Source organism: Salvelinus alpinus, chromosome 8 (genome assembly GCF_045679555.1).
Source record: "Salvelinus alpinus chromosome 8, SLU_Salpinus.1, whole genome shotgun sequence".
NCBI lineage: Eukaryota > Metazoa > Chordata > Actinopteri > Salmoniformes > Salmonidae > Salvelinus > Salvelinus alpinus.
In genome coordinates this window covers 87,072,479-87,093,039 of record NC_092093.1, presented here as the reverse complement: position 1 = coordinate 87,093,039, position 20,561 = coordinate 87,072,479, and the positions used below count along the sequence as shown (strand labels likewise).

The window sequence follows — 20,561 nt, the reverse complement described above, 5'->3', positions numbered from 1 at the left end:
TCTCCTATCTTTACCATTGTCTCCTCCCTGCATTGAAGAGACACAGAAGGAATTTCAATTGGCCACCGGCACTACCAGCTTATAACATTAGCTTTACCCTCACGTTCTCTCCCTCTGCCTCCATCAACCCTGACGGCACACACCAACTTTATTTCTTTATTTCTCACTCCCTCTACTATCTGTCTCTCCCTCATGCTTGTTCCCTCCCTCTCTCTATCTCTCACCATCTCTTTTACGTTCTCTCCCTCACATTGATGGGAATTCTCTCCCTGTCGGCGTCTCAAAGGCTGGTATCTATGAGTACATTCGCTCTGCCTTTTCCTCTCCAGGGGGGAGAGCTGTGCTGTTAACATCATACACTTTCGGTAAGCAACAGCATTTCTCCAGACTCTCTTCATTCTACAGGATACCTCTGTGTTTTTATTCCTTCTGCCAGGGAGTCACTTCAAATCCAAATGAAATCAAATCAAAGTTTACTGGCCGTGCACACAGTTTAGCAGATGTTATAGCGGGCGCAGCGACATGCTTATGCTACTAGCTCCGAACGATGCAGTAAAATATCAACAAGTGTCTTCAGTGTCTGCCGTCCTCATAGCACAACGTTGCTCTTTGTTTGATTCCGCTAATACAGGCGAATGTATTCATTGTATGCAGAGATGACATCTGCTGTGCTGTGACTAAAACAGACAGCGGTGAACACGGGTGTCCCCTACACCGCTCCACGGGGAAAGGGCAGCCACTGACGGTGTGTCTCTCTCTCTCCTCTCCTCCACTGCTGCCGCTAATATACAGCGACTTCGGAAAGTATTCAGACCCCTTTACTTTTTCCACATTTTGTTACGTTACCACATTATTCTAAAATGGATGAAATAAAATACATTCCTAAGCAATCTACACAAAACACCCCACAATGACAGAGCAAAACAGTAAAAAATAATAATAATAATACAAAAAACTGAAATACCTTATTTACATAAGTATTCAGACTCGAAATTGAGCTCAAGTGCATCTGTTTTCATTGATCATCCTTGAGACAAGACTGTGTCGAGCACAGATCTGGCGAAGGGTACCAAAACATTTCTGCAGCATTGAAGGTCCCCAAGAATGAAAGAAGTTTGGAACCATCAAGACTCTTCCTAGAGCTGGCCGTCCGGCCAAACTGAGCAGTCGGGGGAGAAGGGCCTTGGTCAGAGAGGTGACCAAGAAACCGATGGTCACTCTGACAGAGCTTTAGAGTTCCTAAAGAATCTTCCAGAAGGACAACCATCTTTGCAGCACTCCACCAATAAGGCCTTTATGGTAGAGTAGTCTGACGGAAGCCACTCTTCAGGAAAAGGCACATGACAGCCCGCTTAGAGTCAATGTAAATAGTATGGGTGGCCATTTGAAAGATTGTTCAGCAGTCTTATTGCTTGGACGAAGAAGATGTTAAGGAGCCTTTTGGCGCTCCGGGACTGCTAGCATAGAGAACAGTCTATGACTTGGGTGACAGGAGTCTTTCACAATTTTTTTTGACACCGGATAGTATATAGGTCCTGGATGGCAGGAAACTTGGCCCCAGTGATGTACTGGGCTGTACGCACTACCCTCTGTAGTGGCTTATGGTCAGATGCCGAGTAGCTGCCATACCAAGTGGGGATGTAACCGGTCAGGATGCTCTCGATGGTGCAGCTGTAGAACTTTTTGAGGATCTGGGGACCCATAACAAATATTTTCTTCACGACTGTCTTGCTGTGTTAGGACCATGATAGTTTGTTGGTGATGTGGACACCAAGGAACTTGGAACTCTCGACCCACTCCACTACAGCCCCATCAATGTTAATGGGGGTCTGTTCGACACTCCTTTTCCTGTAGTCCACAATCAGCTCCTTTGTCTTGCTCACATTGAGGGAGAGGTTGTTATCCTGGCACCACACGGCCAGGTCTCTGACCTCCTCCCTATAGACTGTCTCGTCGTTGTCAGTGATCAGGCCTACCACTGTTGTGTTGTCAGCAAACTTAATGATGGTGTTTGAGTCATGCTTGGCCATGCAGTCGTGGGTGAACAGGGAATCCAGAAGGGGACTAAGCCTACCCTTACACCTGGTGGCGGCCCATCAGGAAGTCCAGGTTCCAGTTGCAGAGGGAGGTGTTTAGTCCCAGGGTCCTTAGCTTAGTGATGAACTTTGTGGGCGCTATGGTGTTGAACGCTGAGCTGCAGTCAATGAACAGCATTCTCACATAGGTGTTCCTTTTGTCCAGGTGGGAAAGGGCAGTGTGACGTACGATTGAGATTGCGTCATCTGTGGATCTGTTGGGGCTACCGACGTGAGTGCTATGGGGCGGTAGTCATTTAGGCAGCTTACCTTTGCTTTCTTGGGCATTACAAACTCGGTCAGAGAGAGGTTGAAAATGTCAGTGAAGACACTTGCCAGTTGGCCAGCGCATGCTCTGAGTACACATCCTGGTAATCCATTTGGCCCCGCGGCCTTGTGAATATTGACCTGTTTAAAGGTCTTGCTCACATCGGCTACGGAGCGCATGATCACACAGTTGTCCGGAACAGCTGATGCTCTCATGCACGCTTCAGTGTTGCTTGCCTTGAAGCTAGCATTAAAGGCGTTTAGCTCATCTGGTAAACTCGCGTCACTGGGCAGCTCGCGGCTGGGTTTCCCTTTGTAGCCCGTAAAAGTTTGCAAGTCCTGCCTCATCCGACGAGTGTCAGAGCAATTGTAGTATGATTCAATCTTAGTTCTATATTGTTGTTTTGCTTGTTTGATGGTTCATCTGAAGGCATAGTGGGATTTTTTATAAGCATCCGGATTAGTTGCCGCTCCTTGAAAACGGCAGCTCTAGCCTTTAGCTTGGTATGGATGTTGCCTGTAATCCATGGCTTCTGGTTGGGATATGTACACACGGTCACTGTGGGGACGTTGTTGTCGATGCACTTATTGAGGTGCTATACTCCTCAATGTCATTGGATGAATCCCGGAACATATTCCAGTCTGTGCTAACAAAACAGTCCTGTAGCGTAGCATCCGCGTCATCTGACCACTTCCGTTTTGAGCGAGTCAATTATGGTCAGATTTGCCAAATGGACGGCGAGGGAGAGCTTTGTATGCGTCTCTGTGTGTGGAGTAAAGGTGGTCTATAGTTTTTTTTCCTCTGGTTGGACGTGACATGCAGGTAGAAATTAGCTAAATTTGCCTGCATTAAAGTCCCCGGCCACTAGGAGCGCCGCTTCTGGATTAGACTTTTCTTGTTTGGTTATGGCCTTACACAGCTCATTGAGTGCGGTCTTAGTGCCAGCATCGGTTTGTGGTGGTAAATAGACGGCTACGAATAATATAGATGAAAACACTCTTGGTAGATAGTGTTGTCTACAGTTTGTCATGAGTTACTCTACCTCAGGCGAGCAATACCTCAAGACTTCTTTAATATTAGAAATCGCGCACCAGCTGTTACTGACAAATAGACACACACCCCCACCCCTCGTCTTACTAGACATAGCTGTTCTGTCCTGCCGATGCATGGAATACCCAGACAGCTCTATATTATCCGTGCTGTCGTTCAGCCACGACTCGGTGAAACATAAAATATTACTGTTTTTAATGTCCCGTTGGTAGGATAATCTCGAACGGAGATCATCCAGTTTATTTTCCAGTGATTGCACGTTGGCCAATAGAATGGATGGTAGAGGTGGGTTACCCACTCACTGACAAATTCTCACAAGGCACCCCGATCTTCGCCCCCTATATTTCCGTCTTTACTTCGCGTGAATGACAGGGATTTGGGCCGGGTCTTGAGGAAGCAGTATATCCTTCGCGTCGGGCTCATTAAAGAAAATATCTTTGTCCAGTTCGAGGTGATTAAAACAAACAAAATAGCACAGTTGGTTAGGAGCCTGTAAAACGGCAGGTATCCCCTCTGGAGCATTTTCCAATGGCACCCTATTCCCAATATAGTGCACTACTATTTTTTTGTTTAGATTTTTAACCCTTTTTCTCCCCAATTGGTAGTTACAGTCTTGTCTCATCGCCTGTACTCCCATACGGACTCAGGAGAGGCAAAGGTCGAGAGCCGTCCATCCACAGAAACACAACCCAACCAAGTTGCATTGCTTCTTGACACAAGGCCCGCTTAACCCGGAAGCCAACCTCGCCCGCCACAGGAGTCGCTAGAGCATGATGGAACAAGGACATCCCTGCCGGCAAACCCTGCCCGAACCCGGATACCGATGGGCCAGCTGCGACAGCACCTGGACTCGAACCAGGATCTCTAGTGGCACAGCCTTTGACCACTGCACCACTCGGGAGGCTATAGAGTACTACATTTGACCAGAGCACTATAAGATATATGGTGCCAGTTGAGACACAGCCATAATCTCTCTGTGACGCTCCCCTCTCCTTGTTCATTCTGCTCCATCTAGAACACGCCACAAGTTCCAAAGAGCCATTTGTCACAAGGACAATCGCAATGTGACTTCTACTGTCAAATCGTAGGCTAGAGAGCTGGTCTGGGACAAGGGGCAAACACAGTTCTCTATAGGCCAGGCCAGTTTGACCAAAGAAATGTGTCTGCGTCCCAAATGGTACCGTATTCCCTATACAGTGCATTCGGAAAGTATTCAGACCCCTTGACTTTTCCCACATTTTGTTACGTTACAGCCTTATTCTAAAATGGATTACATTGTTTTTTTTCACTCATCAATCTACACACATATCCCGTAATGACAAAGTAAAAACAGGTTTTTAGAATTATTTTTGTAAATGTATTAAAAATATAAAACACAAATTTGACATTTACATAAGTATTCAGACACTTTACTCAGTACTTTGTTGAAGCACCTTTGGCAGCGATTACAGAGTCTTCTTCGGTATGACGCTACAAGCTTGAAACACCTATATTTGGGGAGTTTCTCCCATTCTTCATTGCAGATCCTCTCAAGCTCTGTCAGGTTGGATGGGGAGTGTCGCTGCACAGATATTTTCAGGTCTCTCTAGAGATGTTCGATCGGGTTCAAGTCTGAGCTCTGGCTGGGCCACTCAAGGACATTCAAAGACTTGTCCCGAAGCCACTCCTGCATTGTCTTGGCTGTGTGCTTCGGGTCGTTGTCCTGTTGGAAGGTGAATCTTTGCCCCAGTCTGAGGTCCTGAGCGCTTTGGAGCAGGTTTTCATCAAGGATCTCTCTGTACTTTGCGCCGTTCATCTTACCCTTGATCCTGACTAGTCTCTCAGTCCCTGCCGCTGAAAAAAATCCCCACAGCATGATGCTGCCACCACCATGCTCCACCGTAGGGTGGTGCCAGGTTTCCTCCAGAAGTGACCCTTGGCATTCAGGCCAAAGAGTTCAATCTTCGTTTCATCAAACCAGAGAATCTTGTTTCTCATGGTCTGAGAGTCCTTTAGGTGCCTTTTGGCAAACTCCAAGCGGGCTGTCATGTGTCTTTTACTGAGGAGTGGCTTCCCTCTGGCCACTCTACCAAAAAGGCCTGATTGTTGGAGTGCTGCAGAGATGGTTGTCCTTCTGGAATGTCCTCCCATCTCCAGAGAGGAACTCTGGAGCTCTGTCAGAGTGACCATCGGGTTCTTGGCCACCTCCCTGACCAAGGCTCTTCTCCCCCAATTGCTCAGTTTGGCCGGACGGCCAGCTCTAGGAAGAGTCTTGGTGGTTCCAAACTTCTTCCATTTAAGGATGATGGAGGCCACTGTGTTCTTGGGGAACTTCAACGCTGCAGGAATGTTTTGGTACCCTTCCCCAGATCTGTGCCTCAACACAATCCTGTCTCAGAGCTCTACGGACAATTCCTCATGGCTTGGTTTTTGCTCTGACATGCACGGTCAACTGTGGGACCTTATATAGACAGGTGTGTGCCTTTCCAAATCATATCCAATCAATTGAATTTACCACAGGTGGACTCCAATCAAGTTGTAAAAACATCTCAAGGATGATCAATGGAAACAGGATGCACCTGAGCTCAGTCTCATAGCAAAGGGTCTGAATACTTATGTAAATAATGTATTTAAGTTTTTTATTTGTAATAAATGTGCTACAATTTCTAAAAACCTGTTTTCACTTTGTCATTATGCTGTATTTTTTTATTTAATCTATTTCAGAATAAGGCTGTAACGTAACAAAACGTGCAAAAAGGGAAGGGGTCTGAATACTTTCCGAATGCACTGTAACAGTACGTACGGATAACCTCCAGTGATGCTTTCACATCTATTGTAATCAATCAATACATATTAATCCCCTATCTGGACTGGGTAAACCTTTTTAGAGCTCACTCGTCAGAATTAAACACGGCACATTCTTTCCTCGATGCGTTGACAAATCACGTCAATGCTTCATTCTGTGGCAGGTGTAGCAGGTGTCACTGTTCTGATGGAGGAGCATCATTGCAGGCAGAGACCTCTCGACCTTTCAGAGGCAATGGGAGGAGGGTAGAGGAGGGGGGAGGAAGAGGGGGGTACTTTCACATTCTATCAGAGAATTGATCATCACTCACTCTCTGCTGACACAGTGACCATGACAAATAGCTGAGGGTCGTGATACAATCTGTACTATCTGAATGAGAACACATGCAAATGAGTAGCGTTTTGAGGGTGCAGAGTATCTTTCAGGGACATGGACCTAACAGGTACTATACTATACCACTCGAGACCACCAGTTACAGTTGAAGTCGGAAGTTTACGTACACCTTAGCAAAATACATTTAAACTCAGTTTTTCACATTTCCTGACATTTAATCCTAGTAAAAATTCCCTGTCTTAGGTCAGTTAAGATCACCACTATATTTTAAGAATGTGAAATGTCAGAATAATAGTAGAGAGAATGGGTCAGAAGTTTACATACCGTCAATTAGCATTTGGTAGCAATGCCTTTAAATTGTTTAACTTGGGTCAAATGTTTTGGGTAGCCTTCCACAAGCTTCCCACAATAAGTTGGGTGAATTTTGTTCCATTCCTCCTGACAGAACTGGTGTAACTGAGTCAGGTTTGTAGGTCTCCTTGCTCGCAGACGCTTTTTCAGTTCTGCCCACACATTTTCTATAGGAGTGACGTCAGGGCTTTGTGATAGCCATTCCAGTACCTTAACTTGTTGTCTTTAAGCAATTTTGCCACAACTTTGGAAGTATGCTTGGGGTCATTGTCCATTTGGAAGACCCATTTGCGACCAAGCTTTAACTTCCTGACTGATGTCTTAAGATTTTGCTTCAATATATCCAGATACTTTTCCTCCCTCATGATGCCATCTATTTTGTGAAGTGCACCAGTCCCTCCTATAGCAAAGCACCCTGTCACGTTCTGACCTTAGTTCCTTTGTTATGTCTTTATTTTAGTTTGGTCAGGGCGTGAGTTGGGGTGGGCATTCTATGTTGTTTTCTATGTTTTGTTCTGTTGGTAGATTTCTATGTGTTGGGCCTAGTATGGTTCTCAATCAGAGGCAGGTGTCAGTCGTTGTCTCTGATTGGGAGCCATATTTAGGTAGCCTGTTTTTCATTGTGTTTGGTGAGTGATTATATTTTCTGTTCTGTGTTTTGTTTCACCGTACAGGAGTGTTCGTTTGTCGTTTTATTGTTTTTGTTCAGTGTTCATTATTTCGTATTAAAACAATATGGACACTTACCACGCTGCGCATTGGTCCTCCTCTTCTTCCAACCACGACAAGCGTTACAGAATCACCCACCAACACCGGACCAAGCAGCGTGGTAAATTGGAGCAGTGCAAACTGGACTATGAGACAACTTGGGAGGAGAGAGAGGTGGTCGGTCGACCCAGGGAGAGTGCCAGAGCCCTTCTGGGATTCTCAGGAACAGTGCGAGGAGGGATACAGGAGAATGGAGTTGGCGAAAAGAACACGGCAGAGCAACAGGTACGAGAGGCAGCCGGGGAGATTGGTGGAGTCAGGCGATAGACCTGAGCCAACTCCCCGTGCTTATCGTAAGCAGCGCGTTACTGGTCAGGCACCGTGTTATGCGGTGAAGCGCACGGTGTCGCCAGTACGCGTTCATAGCCCGGAGCGCTATAGGCCAGCTCCCCGCAAGTGCCATGCGAGTGTGGGCATCCAGCCAGGGCGTATTGTGCCGGCTCAGCGTGTCTGGTCTCCGGTACACCGTTTCGGTCCAGGGTATCCTGCGCCGGCTCTGCGTGCTGTGTCTCCGGGGCGCTGGGAGGGTGCAGTGCGTCCTATGCCTGCGCTCCGCTCGTGCCGGGCGAATGTGGGAGTTGAGCCTAAGGGAGAGGTGCACGTAGTATGCACTAGATCTCCAGTGCTCATCCACAGCCCGGTTCAACCTGTGCCTGCACTCTGGAGGGTCCGGGCTAGATTAGTCATCCAGCCTGGGGGAGTGGTGCCAAGGCTGCGCACCAGAGCTCCAGTGCTCCCCCACAGCCCGGTCCTTCCGGTGCCTCCTCCAAGCACCAGGTCTCCTGTAGGTCTCTCCAGCCTGGTGGGTCATATTCATTATTTCGTATTAAAACAATATGGACACTTACCACGCTGCGCATTGGTCCTCCTCTTCTTCCAACCACGACAAGCGTTACAGAATCACCCACCAACACCGGACCAAGCAGCGTGGTAAATTGGAGCAGTGCAAACTGGACTATGAGACAACTTGGGAGGAGATAGAGAGGTGGTCGGTCGACCCAGGGAGAGTGCCAGAGCCCTTCTGGGATTCTCTGGAACAGTGCGAGGAGGGATACAGGAGAATGGAGTTGGCGAAAAGAACACGGCAGAGCAACAGGTACGAGAGGCAGCCGGGGAGATTGGTGGAGTCAGGCGATAGACCTGAGCTAACTCCCCGTGCTTATCGTAAGCAGCGCATTACTGGTCAGGCACCGTGTTATGCGGTGAAGCGCACGGTGTCGCCAGTACGCGTTCATAGCCCGGAGCGCTATAGGCAAGTGCCATGCGAGTGTGGGCATCCAGCCAGGGCGTATTGTGCCGGCTCAGCGTGTCTGGTCTCCGGTACGCCTTTTTGGTCCAGGGTATCCTGCGCCGGCTCTGCGTGCTGTGTCTCCGGGGCGCTGGGAGGGTGCAGTGCGTCCTATGCCTGCGCTCCGCTCGTGCCGGGCGAATGTGGGAGTTGAGCCTAAGGGAGAGGTGCACGTAGTATGCACTAGATCTCCAGTGCTCATCCACAGCCCGGTTCAACCTGTGCCTGCACTCTGGAGGGTCCGGGCTAGATTAGTCATCCAGCCTGGGGGAGTGGTGCCAAGGCTGCGCACCAGAGCTCCAGTGCTCCCCCACAGCCCGGTCCTTCCGGTGCCTCCTCCAAGCACCAGGTCTCCTGTAGGTCTCTCCAGCCTGGTGGGTCATATTCATTATTTCGTATTAAAACAATATGGACACTAACCACGCTGCGCATTGGTCCTCCTCTTCTTCCAACCACGACAAGCGTTACACACCCCCACAACATAATGCTGCCACCCACGTGCTTCACGGTTGGGATGGTGTTCTTCGGCTTGCAGGCATCCCCCTTTTTCCTCCTAACATAACGATGGTCATTATAGCCAAATAGTTATATTTTTGTTTCATCAGACCAGAGGACATTTCTCCAAAAAGTACGATCTTTGTCCCCATGTGCAGTTGCAAACCGTAGTCTGGCTTTTTTATGGCGGTTTTGGAGCAGTGGCTTCTTCCTTGCTGAGCGGCCTTTCAGGTTATGTTGATATAGGACTCTTTTTACTGTGGCTATAGATACTTTGTACCTGTTTCCTCCAGCATATTCACAAGGTACTTTGCTGTTGTTCTGGGATTGATTTGCACTTTTCGCACCAAAGTACGTTCATCTCTAGGAGACAGAACGCGTCTCCTTCCTGAGCGGTATGACGGCTGCGTGGTCCCATGGTGTTTATACTTGTGTACTATTGTTTGTACAGATGAACGTGGTACCTTCAGGCGTTTGGAAATTGCTTCCAAGGATGAACCAGGCTTGTGGAGGTCTACAAAAAAAATCTGAGGTCTTGGTTGATTTCTTTTGATTTTCCCATGATGTCAAGCAAAGAGGCACTGAGTTTGAAGGTAGGCCTTGAAATATATCCACAGGTATACCTCCAATTAACTCAAATGATATAAATTAGCCTATCAGAAGCTTCTAAAGCCATGACATAATTTTCTGGAATTTTCCAAGCTGTTTAAAGGCACAGTCAACTTAGTGTATGTAAACACTAAAACCCACTGGAATTGTGATACAGTGAATTATAAGTGAAATAATCTGTCTGTAAACAATTGTTGGAAAAATTACTTGTGTCATGCACACAGTAGATGTCCTAACCAACTTGACAAAACTATAGCTTGTTAACAAGACTGTCACGCCCTGACCTTAGTTATCTTTGTTTTCTTTATTATTTTGGTTAGGTCAGGGTGTGACATGGGTGATATATGTGTTTTGTTTCTGCCTAGGGGTTTTTGTATGTCTATGGGTGTTTTCTAGTCTAGGTGTTATATGTCTATGGTTGCCTAGATTGGTTCTCAATTAGAGGCAGCTGTTTATCGTTGTCTCTGATTGGGAACCATATTTAGGCAGCCATATTCATTGGGTAGTTCGTGGGTTATTGTCTATGTGTTAGTTGCCTGTACTGTTTATTATATAGCGTCACGTTCGTTTTGTTAAGTTTGGTTAAGTGTTCTTCGTTATAATAAATAGAAGATGTATTCATATCACGCTGCGCCTTGGTCCTCCTCTCTTCCTCCATACGACGAACGTGACAAAGACATTTGTGGAGTGGTTGAAAAAATGAGTTTTAATGACTCCAACCTAAGTGTATGTAAACTTCCGACTTCAACTGTATGTATCAATACTACAAGCTGCCAAAGGTTTAATGAAAATACCAGCACACCACTATTTATCAGAAATCCAAAGTAATGATTCACAATGATAAAAAAATACAAGGACACAGAGGATTCAGATACAAGGATGTCATTGTCTATTATTCTGAGGAAAGTACAAAGCGACTTGGCAGGTTTCAGTCAATGTCTGTCCTGCAGACATTCTCAATCAATCACTGAATATGCATCCCAAATGGCACCCTCTTCCCTATACAGTACACTACTTTTGACATGATCCCATATGGCTCTGGTCAAAAATGCTGCACTATATTGGGAATAGGGTGCCATTTGGGACGCACACATCCTGAAACAGCGGGTGCCTGAAGATAAAAACTGCCCTGCGTGTAACAGAGGGCACGGTTCTCCAATGCTTCCTCTCCTGACAGGACAGAGGAAGGAAGGAGAATGTGTAGGCATCCATCTTACATTTTGCACTCAGATAAACAAAACATGGTTACTCCTGGATATATTACCCTGATTCTATGCAATTCATTGGCCTGAATGACCGTACTATTAACATAGAAACAATCTACTCTAATACTGCAACAGAAACAAAACATTTTCTATTTTAATTTTGTCTCCTAGATAGTTTAGTACCTATTCACAGTGGCGACCTGTCATTCAGGGCAGGTCATTCAGGGCCTGTTTTGAATGAACTGTTCGCTGCCAGACATGGCTCTGCTCATGTAGCAGTGGTAAGGTGTTGGGACTGCTGTTGGGACTCTGCTGTTGGGACAGCTTTATGTAGGCCCTAACAGTTTGTGGGCACCGTTTGTCACCATTTTAGTGCAATTAATGTATTGTTTAGAGTTGTGTTGTGTAGTGGCTTTTCTGCCATGCATCCCACATTTTTTGTTTGTTTGCCCCACCAAGACATAAATGCTCAAATGGCCGCTGCCTATTCATATAACTTAAACTCTAAGGATAGGTCAAACATGCATGCGAACACTGACTGACAGTCATTAGCTCATAGTCATGATGGATATATAACTCTCCTTATTTCTTACCACCTGATGGCAGTCTTGCTGTTCTGTGCCGGTAGCTTAAACTGTCAGAGGAGCCAAGTGAAATGACGTGCTACCGTTAACCGGCTTGCAGCAGCCAGCCCATCCGTCCTTCCCTAAGCCATTTATTTAGTATTCATGTGCATTTAAAATAAATGGTTATTCTGTTATTATGATAAAAACATAAACACTGCATATGTAACCAACAAGAAGCATCATGCTCGAGTCAGTTGTCTTTGGCTCATAGATCACAAAAAATAAGTACAGTTGGAGACTTTGGTACATTCTCTCCACATTTGGTGTATCCCTAAACATTGTCAGCGGGGCTCAGGTATATAAGGTTGTCAGTGGCCTGAACAGAGGTGACTAGGTTACTCCATGCCCTGTCTGTGTCCCTGGTATCCATTACCTAAAACCCCCTAGGGTTGCCAGATCTGATAAGGAAAATAGCCAATACGTCGCTTACGTAACCCCTTCCCCCCATTAATGGGAGAAAACATAATCTGGCGGATGAAAAGAAAAGAAAAAAGTCTGTAATCAAGATAACGAAAAAGGGGTTTCCTGCGACCACACCACACCCTGCCTTTTAGACACCCCACCACCACTACCTCCACTCCTATCCGTATGGAGAGAGGATCAGCATCCCAAATGGCATCCTATTCCCTACTTACATAGTGCACAAAGTATTACCAGGGCCCATAGGGTGCATCATAGTGCACTATATAGGGCACTTTGTAGGTTATAGGAGAAATTTGGGACGCATCCTGAGAATCATTCCATTTTGGACGGACAAAGGGCCTAAAATCTCAAACAAATTAGACTGCGATGCCCTTCAAGCTTTTATCCCTGTGATTATACAGTATCAGTTACCATCCCCTCAATGACATTCAGCTCGGTTCCACTTTATTTATGTAGTCCATAACGCAGTTTAGTCCTATAGAAACTACTCCTTCTTCCCCCAGAGTTGGGCTGTGAGTTAAAGCAGATAGTGACCACACCACTACTACTCCCACTGCTGACTGAGTGATCCAGACCGCCACTGCTCTCCACTTCCTCCATCCTATACTGTAAACCCCATGGGCAGTAAGAGTCACAGGGCACCTCTTTCTTTCTTTCTTTGCCCTCTCGCTCTTCTCTCTCACTTTCACACTGTCAATTCAATTCAAAAGGAGCTTTATTGGCATGGCAAACATATGTTTACCAATAATATATACACTAGATGACTGACAGCGGCACTGTTTTGACGCCAACGCGCCTCCATGTTGGTACTCCTCCTCCGTTGTAAAATAGATTTTTGAAGCTATAGAAATGCATTTATTAATGTCTACAGTCGTTTTTGCCACGTTTATTCTATTACAGACGCCTTAATGCATACGTTTAAATTATGTGAGCTAAACATAACATTTGTTAATATAGAAATCCTTAAGGTATAATCTTTAAGAGTACTAATGTTACTGTCCCCACTACAACAACAAAAAACTGTAATACGTGTAATTTAGTCCTTGAAACATTCCATTTATTCTGAAGAGCTCAAATATGGCCAACCGGTGGCTTCAAAGCCTCTTATTGGCCAATACATAGCATCGGAAATCTAGTTTTTATATGCATCATTGACTGTTTACATTGCCAAAGCAGGTGAAATAAACAAACAAAATAGAGAAGAAACAAAAAAACTACAATAAAAAAAAACGATTTGAAATTAACAGGAAACATTGAACTCAAAAAGATAAAGACATTTGAAATGTTATTTTATCAGCGGTGTAAAGTGGTTGAACAACGTGCAAATAGTTGAAGTACGAATAGCAAGGAAATATAAACAAAACCGATAAATATTGTTGGTAATTACAATGTTGTTTGTGCTCCATGATTGCCCTTTTCTCTGTCTCTCTTCTCTCATTTCGCCCACTCTCTCTGTCTGCCCTCTCTCTGTGTAAAAAATGTGTCAAGGAATACTGTTCTTATAGAAGCAGTTTGACTGCAGGAACGAGAGTTGAGAGCAGTAATGGATCGATCGTACAGTAACCAGGATGAGCCTCCGATGTACTGAACACTCTGAACACTCGCCCACGTGAATGCTGGGATTGAGTCACCATTGCAACAGGTGTGGTGTTGAGGGAGATGGGAGAAGAGTAGAAGGCACTCAACCAACTCAACCAACGTCAGACAAGTCGCAACCCAAAATAATATGAGCATTTAGAAGGAATAGGAGAGACTCCCCACTTGGCACACAATAGTTGAATCAACGTTGTTTTAGAGCTTTATAGATAAAAATCCATATCGCAATAAATTGACCAATGTTTTTGGCTCTAGACACATTTTTCTCCAGCGCCAAGTAAGACAACTGAGATGGTAAATAAGCTACACTGAAATTTTCCATGCGCACAAAAAGCGTATTTCTCCAAAATGTTGTGCACAAATGTATTTAGATCTCTGATAGTGAGCATTTCTCCTTTGCCAAGATAATGCATCCACCTGAAAGGTGTGGCATATCAAGAAGCTGATTAAACAGGTACACCTTGTGCTGTGGATAATAAAAGGCCACTCTAAAATGTGCAGTTTTGTCACACAACACTATGCCACAGATGTCTCATGTTTTGAGGGAGCATGCAATTGGCATGCTGACTGCAAGAATGTCCAACAGAGCTGTTGCCAGAGAACTGAATGTTCATTTCTCTACCATAAGCTGCCACCAACGTTGTTTTAGAGAATTTGGCAGTATGTCCAAGCGGCCTCACAACCGCAGACCACGTGTAACCACGCCTGCCCAGGACCACCACATCCGGCTTATTCATCTGTGGGATCGTCTGAGACCAGCCACTCGGACAGCTGATGAAACTGAGGAGTATTTCTGTCTGTAATAGAGCCCTTTTGTGAGGAAAAACTCATTCTGATTGGCTGGGCCTGGCTCCCAAGTGGGAGGGTCTATGCCCTCCCAGGCCCACCAATGGCTGCGCCCCTGCCCAGTCATGTGAAATCCATAGATTAGGGCCTAATGAATTTATTTCAATTGACTGATTTCCTTAAATGAATTGTAACTCATTATAATCATTGAAATTGTTGCATGTTGCATTTATATTTTGATTCATAATAGATGAAAACAGTACTGGTTGATTACTTTTTTCAAATCCAATGTATTTTCCACGTCAGGGCCGGTTCCAGACATAAGTGACAAAAGCAGGGGTCGCTTAGGATACACCAGGTGCAATTTAAAAGTTTGGTTGAGAATCAGCAGTTTTTCTCTTGTTATGTCCGTCACTGACAGTCCCTCAATTAGCCATGTCAGCTAACAATTTTTGGATTGGTAGTTAGTCTAGCCAGCTCTCTATTCTTGTAGTAATCATGGCCAAATACCGACCGGGCACGCAGGGAACGTACCCTGGCGCCTTGACCTCCAGGTGGCCCCCCATGATTTTGAGAGTCATTCTCACTCAGATATCATATTTATATGGCATAAATCACAAAATGTACCTCAAACTATTATTATAGTCTTAAAAAGATATGTAATTTCAATATGTATACATTTGGGGCTGAACATGGTGAGAGTCCTGATAACAAAGAGGGAAGATGATTAGACAATAAAAAAAATGTCGGAGAAGATTAAAAAGGAACTTGACAGCTTGATGAATAGGCTAGTGAAACAACACATTTTCCTCCTCATATTTGAAACCTAGTTCCCAGTATGGTGTTAGTTTAAAGTTTTAAACACTGCAGCCTCATACTTGTGTGAGAAGTGAAAATAATCATGTCCAACAAGATGGAGAGAGTGAGGAGGAGGGAAAGAAGGTCAGCTTAACCACTGTTATGATAAAACAATTCAAAACTGTGTATTTATGTTAGTTCCTAACATAGTTCCTGGAATGGCTGCTATTCCTGGGGTCCTCTTCCAGCAAACATCTCAAAGGGGATACTGTGTCTGCTCTTCACTTTGCCCGTCCGATCTTGTTAGAACCTTTCCCCCCTCTCTGTTTTTTTAAATTTCTCTCTCTACTTTTCTCTCACTCCCCATCCTACTTGCTACATCATGTCTGGGTATCTCTCTCAGTAGGGTTGTGTCTCAGATGTACTGCAGTTGCTTGTCTGACCCCTCGTACTGAGCAACATTCCTGTCTCTCTCTTTTTTATTTTTCTCTCTCCTACTTTTCTTTCTTCTTCCCTATCCTAATTTCCACTTAGATCCTGGTATCTCCCGCAGTGTTGTGTCTCAGATGTAAGTTACTGTAGTTGCTCTGAGTCTAATTGAGTTTAGCCACGATGACTGAGAGATGTTAAAGGGGGTGGGCCTAATGAGCCTGTTGGAATACCCAGGGGGACTGTGGGAATGGACGTGTGACAGCTTCACAGGACCAGTCTTCCGGGGGGGTCGAGGGGGAAGGGCATGACATATCACTGCCGAGAAGACCTTCATCACCACCCCCTAATCTACCCAGCAGGTCCTCACTGATCAGCTGTCAGTGCAATATAAACACATGGAAAAAGCAAATGCGAACATCTCGTAGCCTCAATTCAAACACCTTTACTGTCTGAGAGAAAGGAGGCGGCAATTCCACAACGTGCCATATTGGTCCGATCCACTTCGATTGGCGACAACGAGGAGGCGATCTTAATCTCCTCCAAAAAAGGCAGAAATATTTCGGCAGAGGCGCCTGTCCTTAACCCGGTCTCTCCCACTCTGTCCCTGCGGGTCCGCTGCTCAACAAAGACCAGACACGGTGAGTGCTTCACATACACACTGTGTAGCTCAGAGGGTCTGCTTAATAACAGGCCACAGTGTCAGCAGCCTCTCTCAAGCACTTTGACTGCAAAGCTAAAGAGCCGCCTGCAGTTCATAGAGACCGTTAACACACTGAACCCAAGCTATGTTTATAACGGGGGCTTTCATTGCAACATGCGTTGATTTATATCAATGACTTTGCATTTTTTGCTCTTACGCCAGTCTGAACATCCTGGCTATGTATAAACCATAGAAATGGAATGTTCTAATTGCAGTATATGCTGTAAACCTCCAGTGCAGACATGATGTGATAAGTGTCCGATGAACGGTTATTGAATCATATATGCTTTGAGATATCATCACATTCATTCCATTAAGGTTACACTCACGGCCCATCTCTAACACAGTCACAGTCAGATCCCTCTCACACCACACACTCTCACTTCAGCTCAGATTCTCACTGCCCACAATTGAAATCCCTGCCTTTACCGAAAAGCATAGACCTCCAAGATACCCAGGTGGTAAACGCCTTGTAAATGGAATGTGTCTTCCCTTTAGATAAGCTGAACACAATGTGCTACTGCTTCCCTTACCTGTCGCACAAAGCTGTTGGTTGTTGTATCTGAAGAGGTGCTGCCGTCTGATCCTTTGAATCTGCCTTTTCTCCGTGCTCCTTTTCCATTTGACTTCGGCAGAAGGAGAAAACAGACAAATAACACGAAAGGACCATTATCAGCAGGTAACACCGTGCTATGAGCAAAGATTCTGGTGATGTTGAGACTGGTGTTTTGCGGGTACTATTTAATGAAGCAGCAAGTTGAGGACTTGTGAGGCATCTGTTTCTCAAACTAGACACTCTAATGTACTTGTCCTATTGCCCAGTTGTGCACCGGGGCCTCCAACTTCTCTTTCTAATCTGGTTAGAGCCAGTTTGCGCTGTTCTGTGAAGGGAGTAGTATACAGCGTTGTATGAGATCTTCAGTTTCTTGGCAATTTCTCGCATGGAATAGCCTTCATTTCTCAGAACAAGAATAGACTGACAAGTTTCAGAAGAAAGTTCTTTGTTTCTGGCCATTTTGAGCCTGTAATCGAACCCACAAATGCTGATGCTCCAGATACTCAACTAGTCTAAAGAAGGCCAGTTTTATTGCTTCTTTAATCAGAAAAACAGTTTCAGCTGTGCTAACATAATTACAAAAGGGTTTTCTAATGATCAATTAGCCTTTTAAAATGATAAACTTGGATTAGCTAACACAACGTGCGATTGGAACACAGGAGTGATGGTTGCTGATTATAGTCCTCTGTACACCTATGTAGATATTCCATAAAAAATATGTAGTTTCCAGCTACAATAGTCATTTACAATATTAACAATGTCTACACTGTATTTCTGATCAATTTGATGTTATTTTAATGGACAAAAAATGTGCTTTTCTTTCAAAAACAAGGACATTTCTAAGTCACCCCAAACGTTTGAACAATAGTTTACATATTACCTCAATTACCTCGACTAACCTGTGCCCCCGCACATTGACTCTGCACCGGTACCCCCTGTATATAGCCTCGCTACTGTTATTTTACTGTTGCTCCTTAATTATTTGTTATGTTTATTTTTTACTTATATATTTTTTACTTAACACTTATTTTTCTTAAAACTGCATTGTTGGTTAAGGGCTTGTAAGTTAGCATTTCACTGTTGTATTCGGGACATCTCACAAATACATTTTGATTTGATTTGACTTATCGGGAATATACAGTGCTGTATTACAGGGATGAGGTGCTCATGTTGCTAGTAGCAACTGAAAAACACCCAACCATCCCAAAGCTGCTTTTTTTTTTCATTCTCACCCATTCCCACAGGACATGTAAAGGATGAATATAAAAATAAAACTATTATGTTGGTTACTTAGAAACCGGGTATGTATGTCTATTTACTCGAAAATACCCATTTTGCTGTAGGCACTCAATACGCAGCGATGTTAGGCAATGCTGAATGCCATTTATAGTGCATATATTTGCTACCTTTTTTTAAGAGTAGTACTCATTGAAAATTATGAATTGAATTCATTACATTCATAAAGAGACAGGCAAGTAGAAATAGTGCAGCTTCCAGTAGGCTACTTCCAGTAATTTGCTCATTGTACCACTGACCTGGTCAAGACCATCTATTTACTTAATCAAAGCATGGCTGGGAGACAAACTGTGGAACAACACCAACCCCTAGGCTAGTGTAGCGGACTAAACGGCACTCCGTGGTGAAGGAAGTTTCTGATGAACTTCACCAACGGCATGGAGCCGAAACCAGGCTTTGTGGAATCTAGCTCCGACTACATCGATAGCCCAAAAAAATGTCAATTATGAAACGGCCACTTTGTAACTATATTTGTCCTCTGTAGTCGCAGTGCCTTTCTTTTTTTTGTTTGCTGAAAGACATACTTTTTCAATAAACATTAATTAAATACCACCACTGACTGTTCCCTTGTTGAGATTCAATGAGATGGCACCTTAAGCAAACAGTCGGTGGTCGTCTTTGAATAATGTTTATTGAAAAAGTATGGGTTTCAGCAAAAACTAAATACAACTTGTCCAAATTACAGTTATAACTGTGTAACATGCCTGAAACAACTGTAACCTAGCTGTTTCACATCACAGAAAAACATTCGTCCTTATTAGCAGGTTATACCACCTGACGTAACGCAGACTCCACCAACTTCCGGTTGGAGTTTACTTTATGGCGTTACATTTGTCGCCAAGACGAGCGAAATGGAAATTAGGTATTTGCTGCTATTTAATACCATACACATGCGGACTAGGCATAGAAATCACAAAATACAACAACTGTGCATACTTGCAGTCCAGGGTTTTCGAGCGAATCCATGTGTCTGTCCAAAAGTGAGTGCGTATTTTGCAAGTTATTATGGACCATTTGACATCCAACCGTCGGTCTTTCGTTGAGATAGAAAATACACCTTTTCAAGGGTCGGTGGTCATGCGTGACTCCCCGATCTCTTCAAAATGTAGAGCCGATTTTTGATTGACACGAAGTAACCTCCAAATTAATAGAATAGTTGTGTGAAAGAGACTTTGGTGGCGCAGAAGTGAAGTGACTCGCTCCTATTTTTCTCAGCCTCTGCTTTGCAGTCTTAAGTTTGAGTCGGACCACAATCGGAAAGGCTTGGGTAGGAGGAGCAGTTTGCGTAAAAAGCTTTTTCCTAAAGGATTTGTTTCCTCCGCTTAGGTGCACAAATAAAATATGACTGCATGTCATTCAAAAGCTCAGTCCCTTTACCGAGTCTCTGCCCCTCCCACGTTATCTCACAGGCAGTTTTTCCCCCAACTGATAATAGCTGCTGGAAGCAGGTAAATTCGCGCATATCCAGTAAAGGCACAGCCTTTGCGTTGTCTCGAGCTACGGTAAGTATGACTAATCATAGCTGCTGGAGTTTTTAGTATAACAATAGTTCGTTTTATGATGGGGTTGAAACCAAAGGAGGAGTTTTATGATGGGGTTGAAACCAAAATGGGTTGATAGGTGTGTTTGTAGCCTAATTAATCTTGTTGACCAGACACTTCCGCCAATGGACAATTACACTGAACAAAAATGTAAATGAAACATGTAAAGGATTGGTCTCATGTTTCATGAGCTGAAATAAAAGATCACAGAAATGTTCCATATGCACAAAAAGCTTATTTCTCTCAAATATTGTGCACAAATGTGTTTACATGTTAGTGAGCATTTCTCATTTGCCAAGATAATCCATCCTCCTAACAGGTGTGGCATATCAAGAAGTTGATTAAACAGCATGATCATTACACAGATGCACCTTGTGCTGGGGACAATAAAAGGCCACTCTAATATGTGCAGTTTTTGTCACACAACACAATGCCACAGATGTCTCAAGTTTTGAGGGAGCATGTAATTGCCATGCTGACTGCAGGAATGACTCCAGAACTGTTGGTAGATAATTTAATGTTAATTTCTCTACCATAAGCCACCTCCAATGTCGTTTTAGAGAATTTGTTAGTATGTCCA

At 44.4% G+C, this 20,561-nt stretch overlaps 2 protein-coding genes across 5 annotated transcripts in view; one reads left to right on the top strand and one right to left on the bottom strand.

The window, feature by feature from the left end:
* The window catches only part of LOC139583842 (voltage-dependent L-type calcium channel subunit beta-2-like), a 148,777-nt gene extending 128,799 nt beyond the window's left edge, over positions 1-19,978 (bottom strand). The window contains exons 1-2 of one of the 4 annotated variants that reach the window (XM_071415381.1): positions 19,377-19,978; positions 17,122-17,214 (exon numbers count right to left, since the gene is read on the bottom strand). In XM_071415381.1, the coding sequence (XP_071271482.1) occupies positions 17,122-17,214; positions 19,377-19,454 (171 nt within the window). In that variant the 5' untranslated portion in view covers positions 19,455-19,978. The remainder of the gene's footprint in view (positions 1-17,121; positions 17,215-19,376) is intronic. The other 3 variants (XM_071415380.1, XM_071415385.1, XM_071415384.1) reach the window with 3 other exon arrangements.
* The window catches only part of LOC139583845 (GTPase IMAP family member 4-like), a 796,172-nt gene that overhangs the window by 645,698 nt on the left and 129,913 nt on the right, over positions 1-20,561 (top strand). The window lies entirely within an intron of this gene.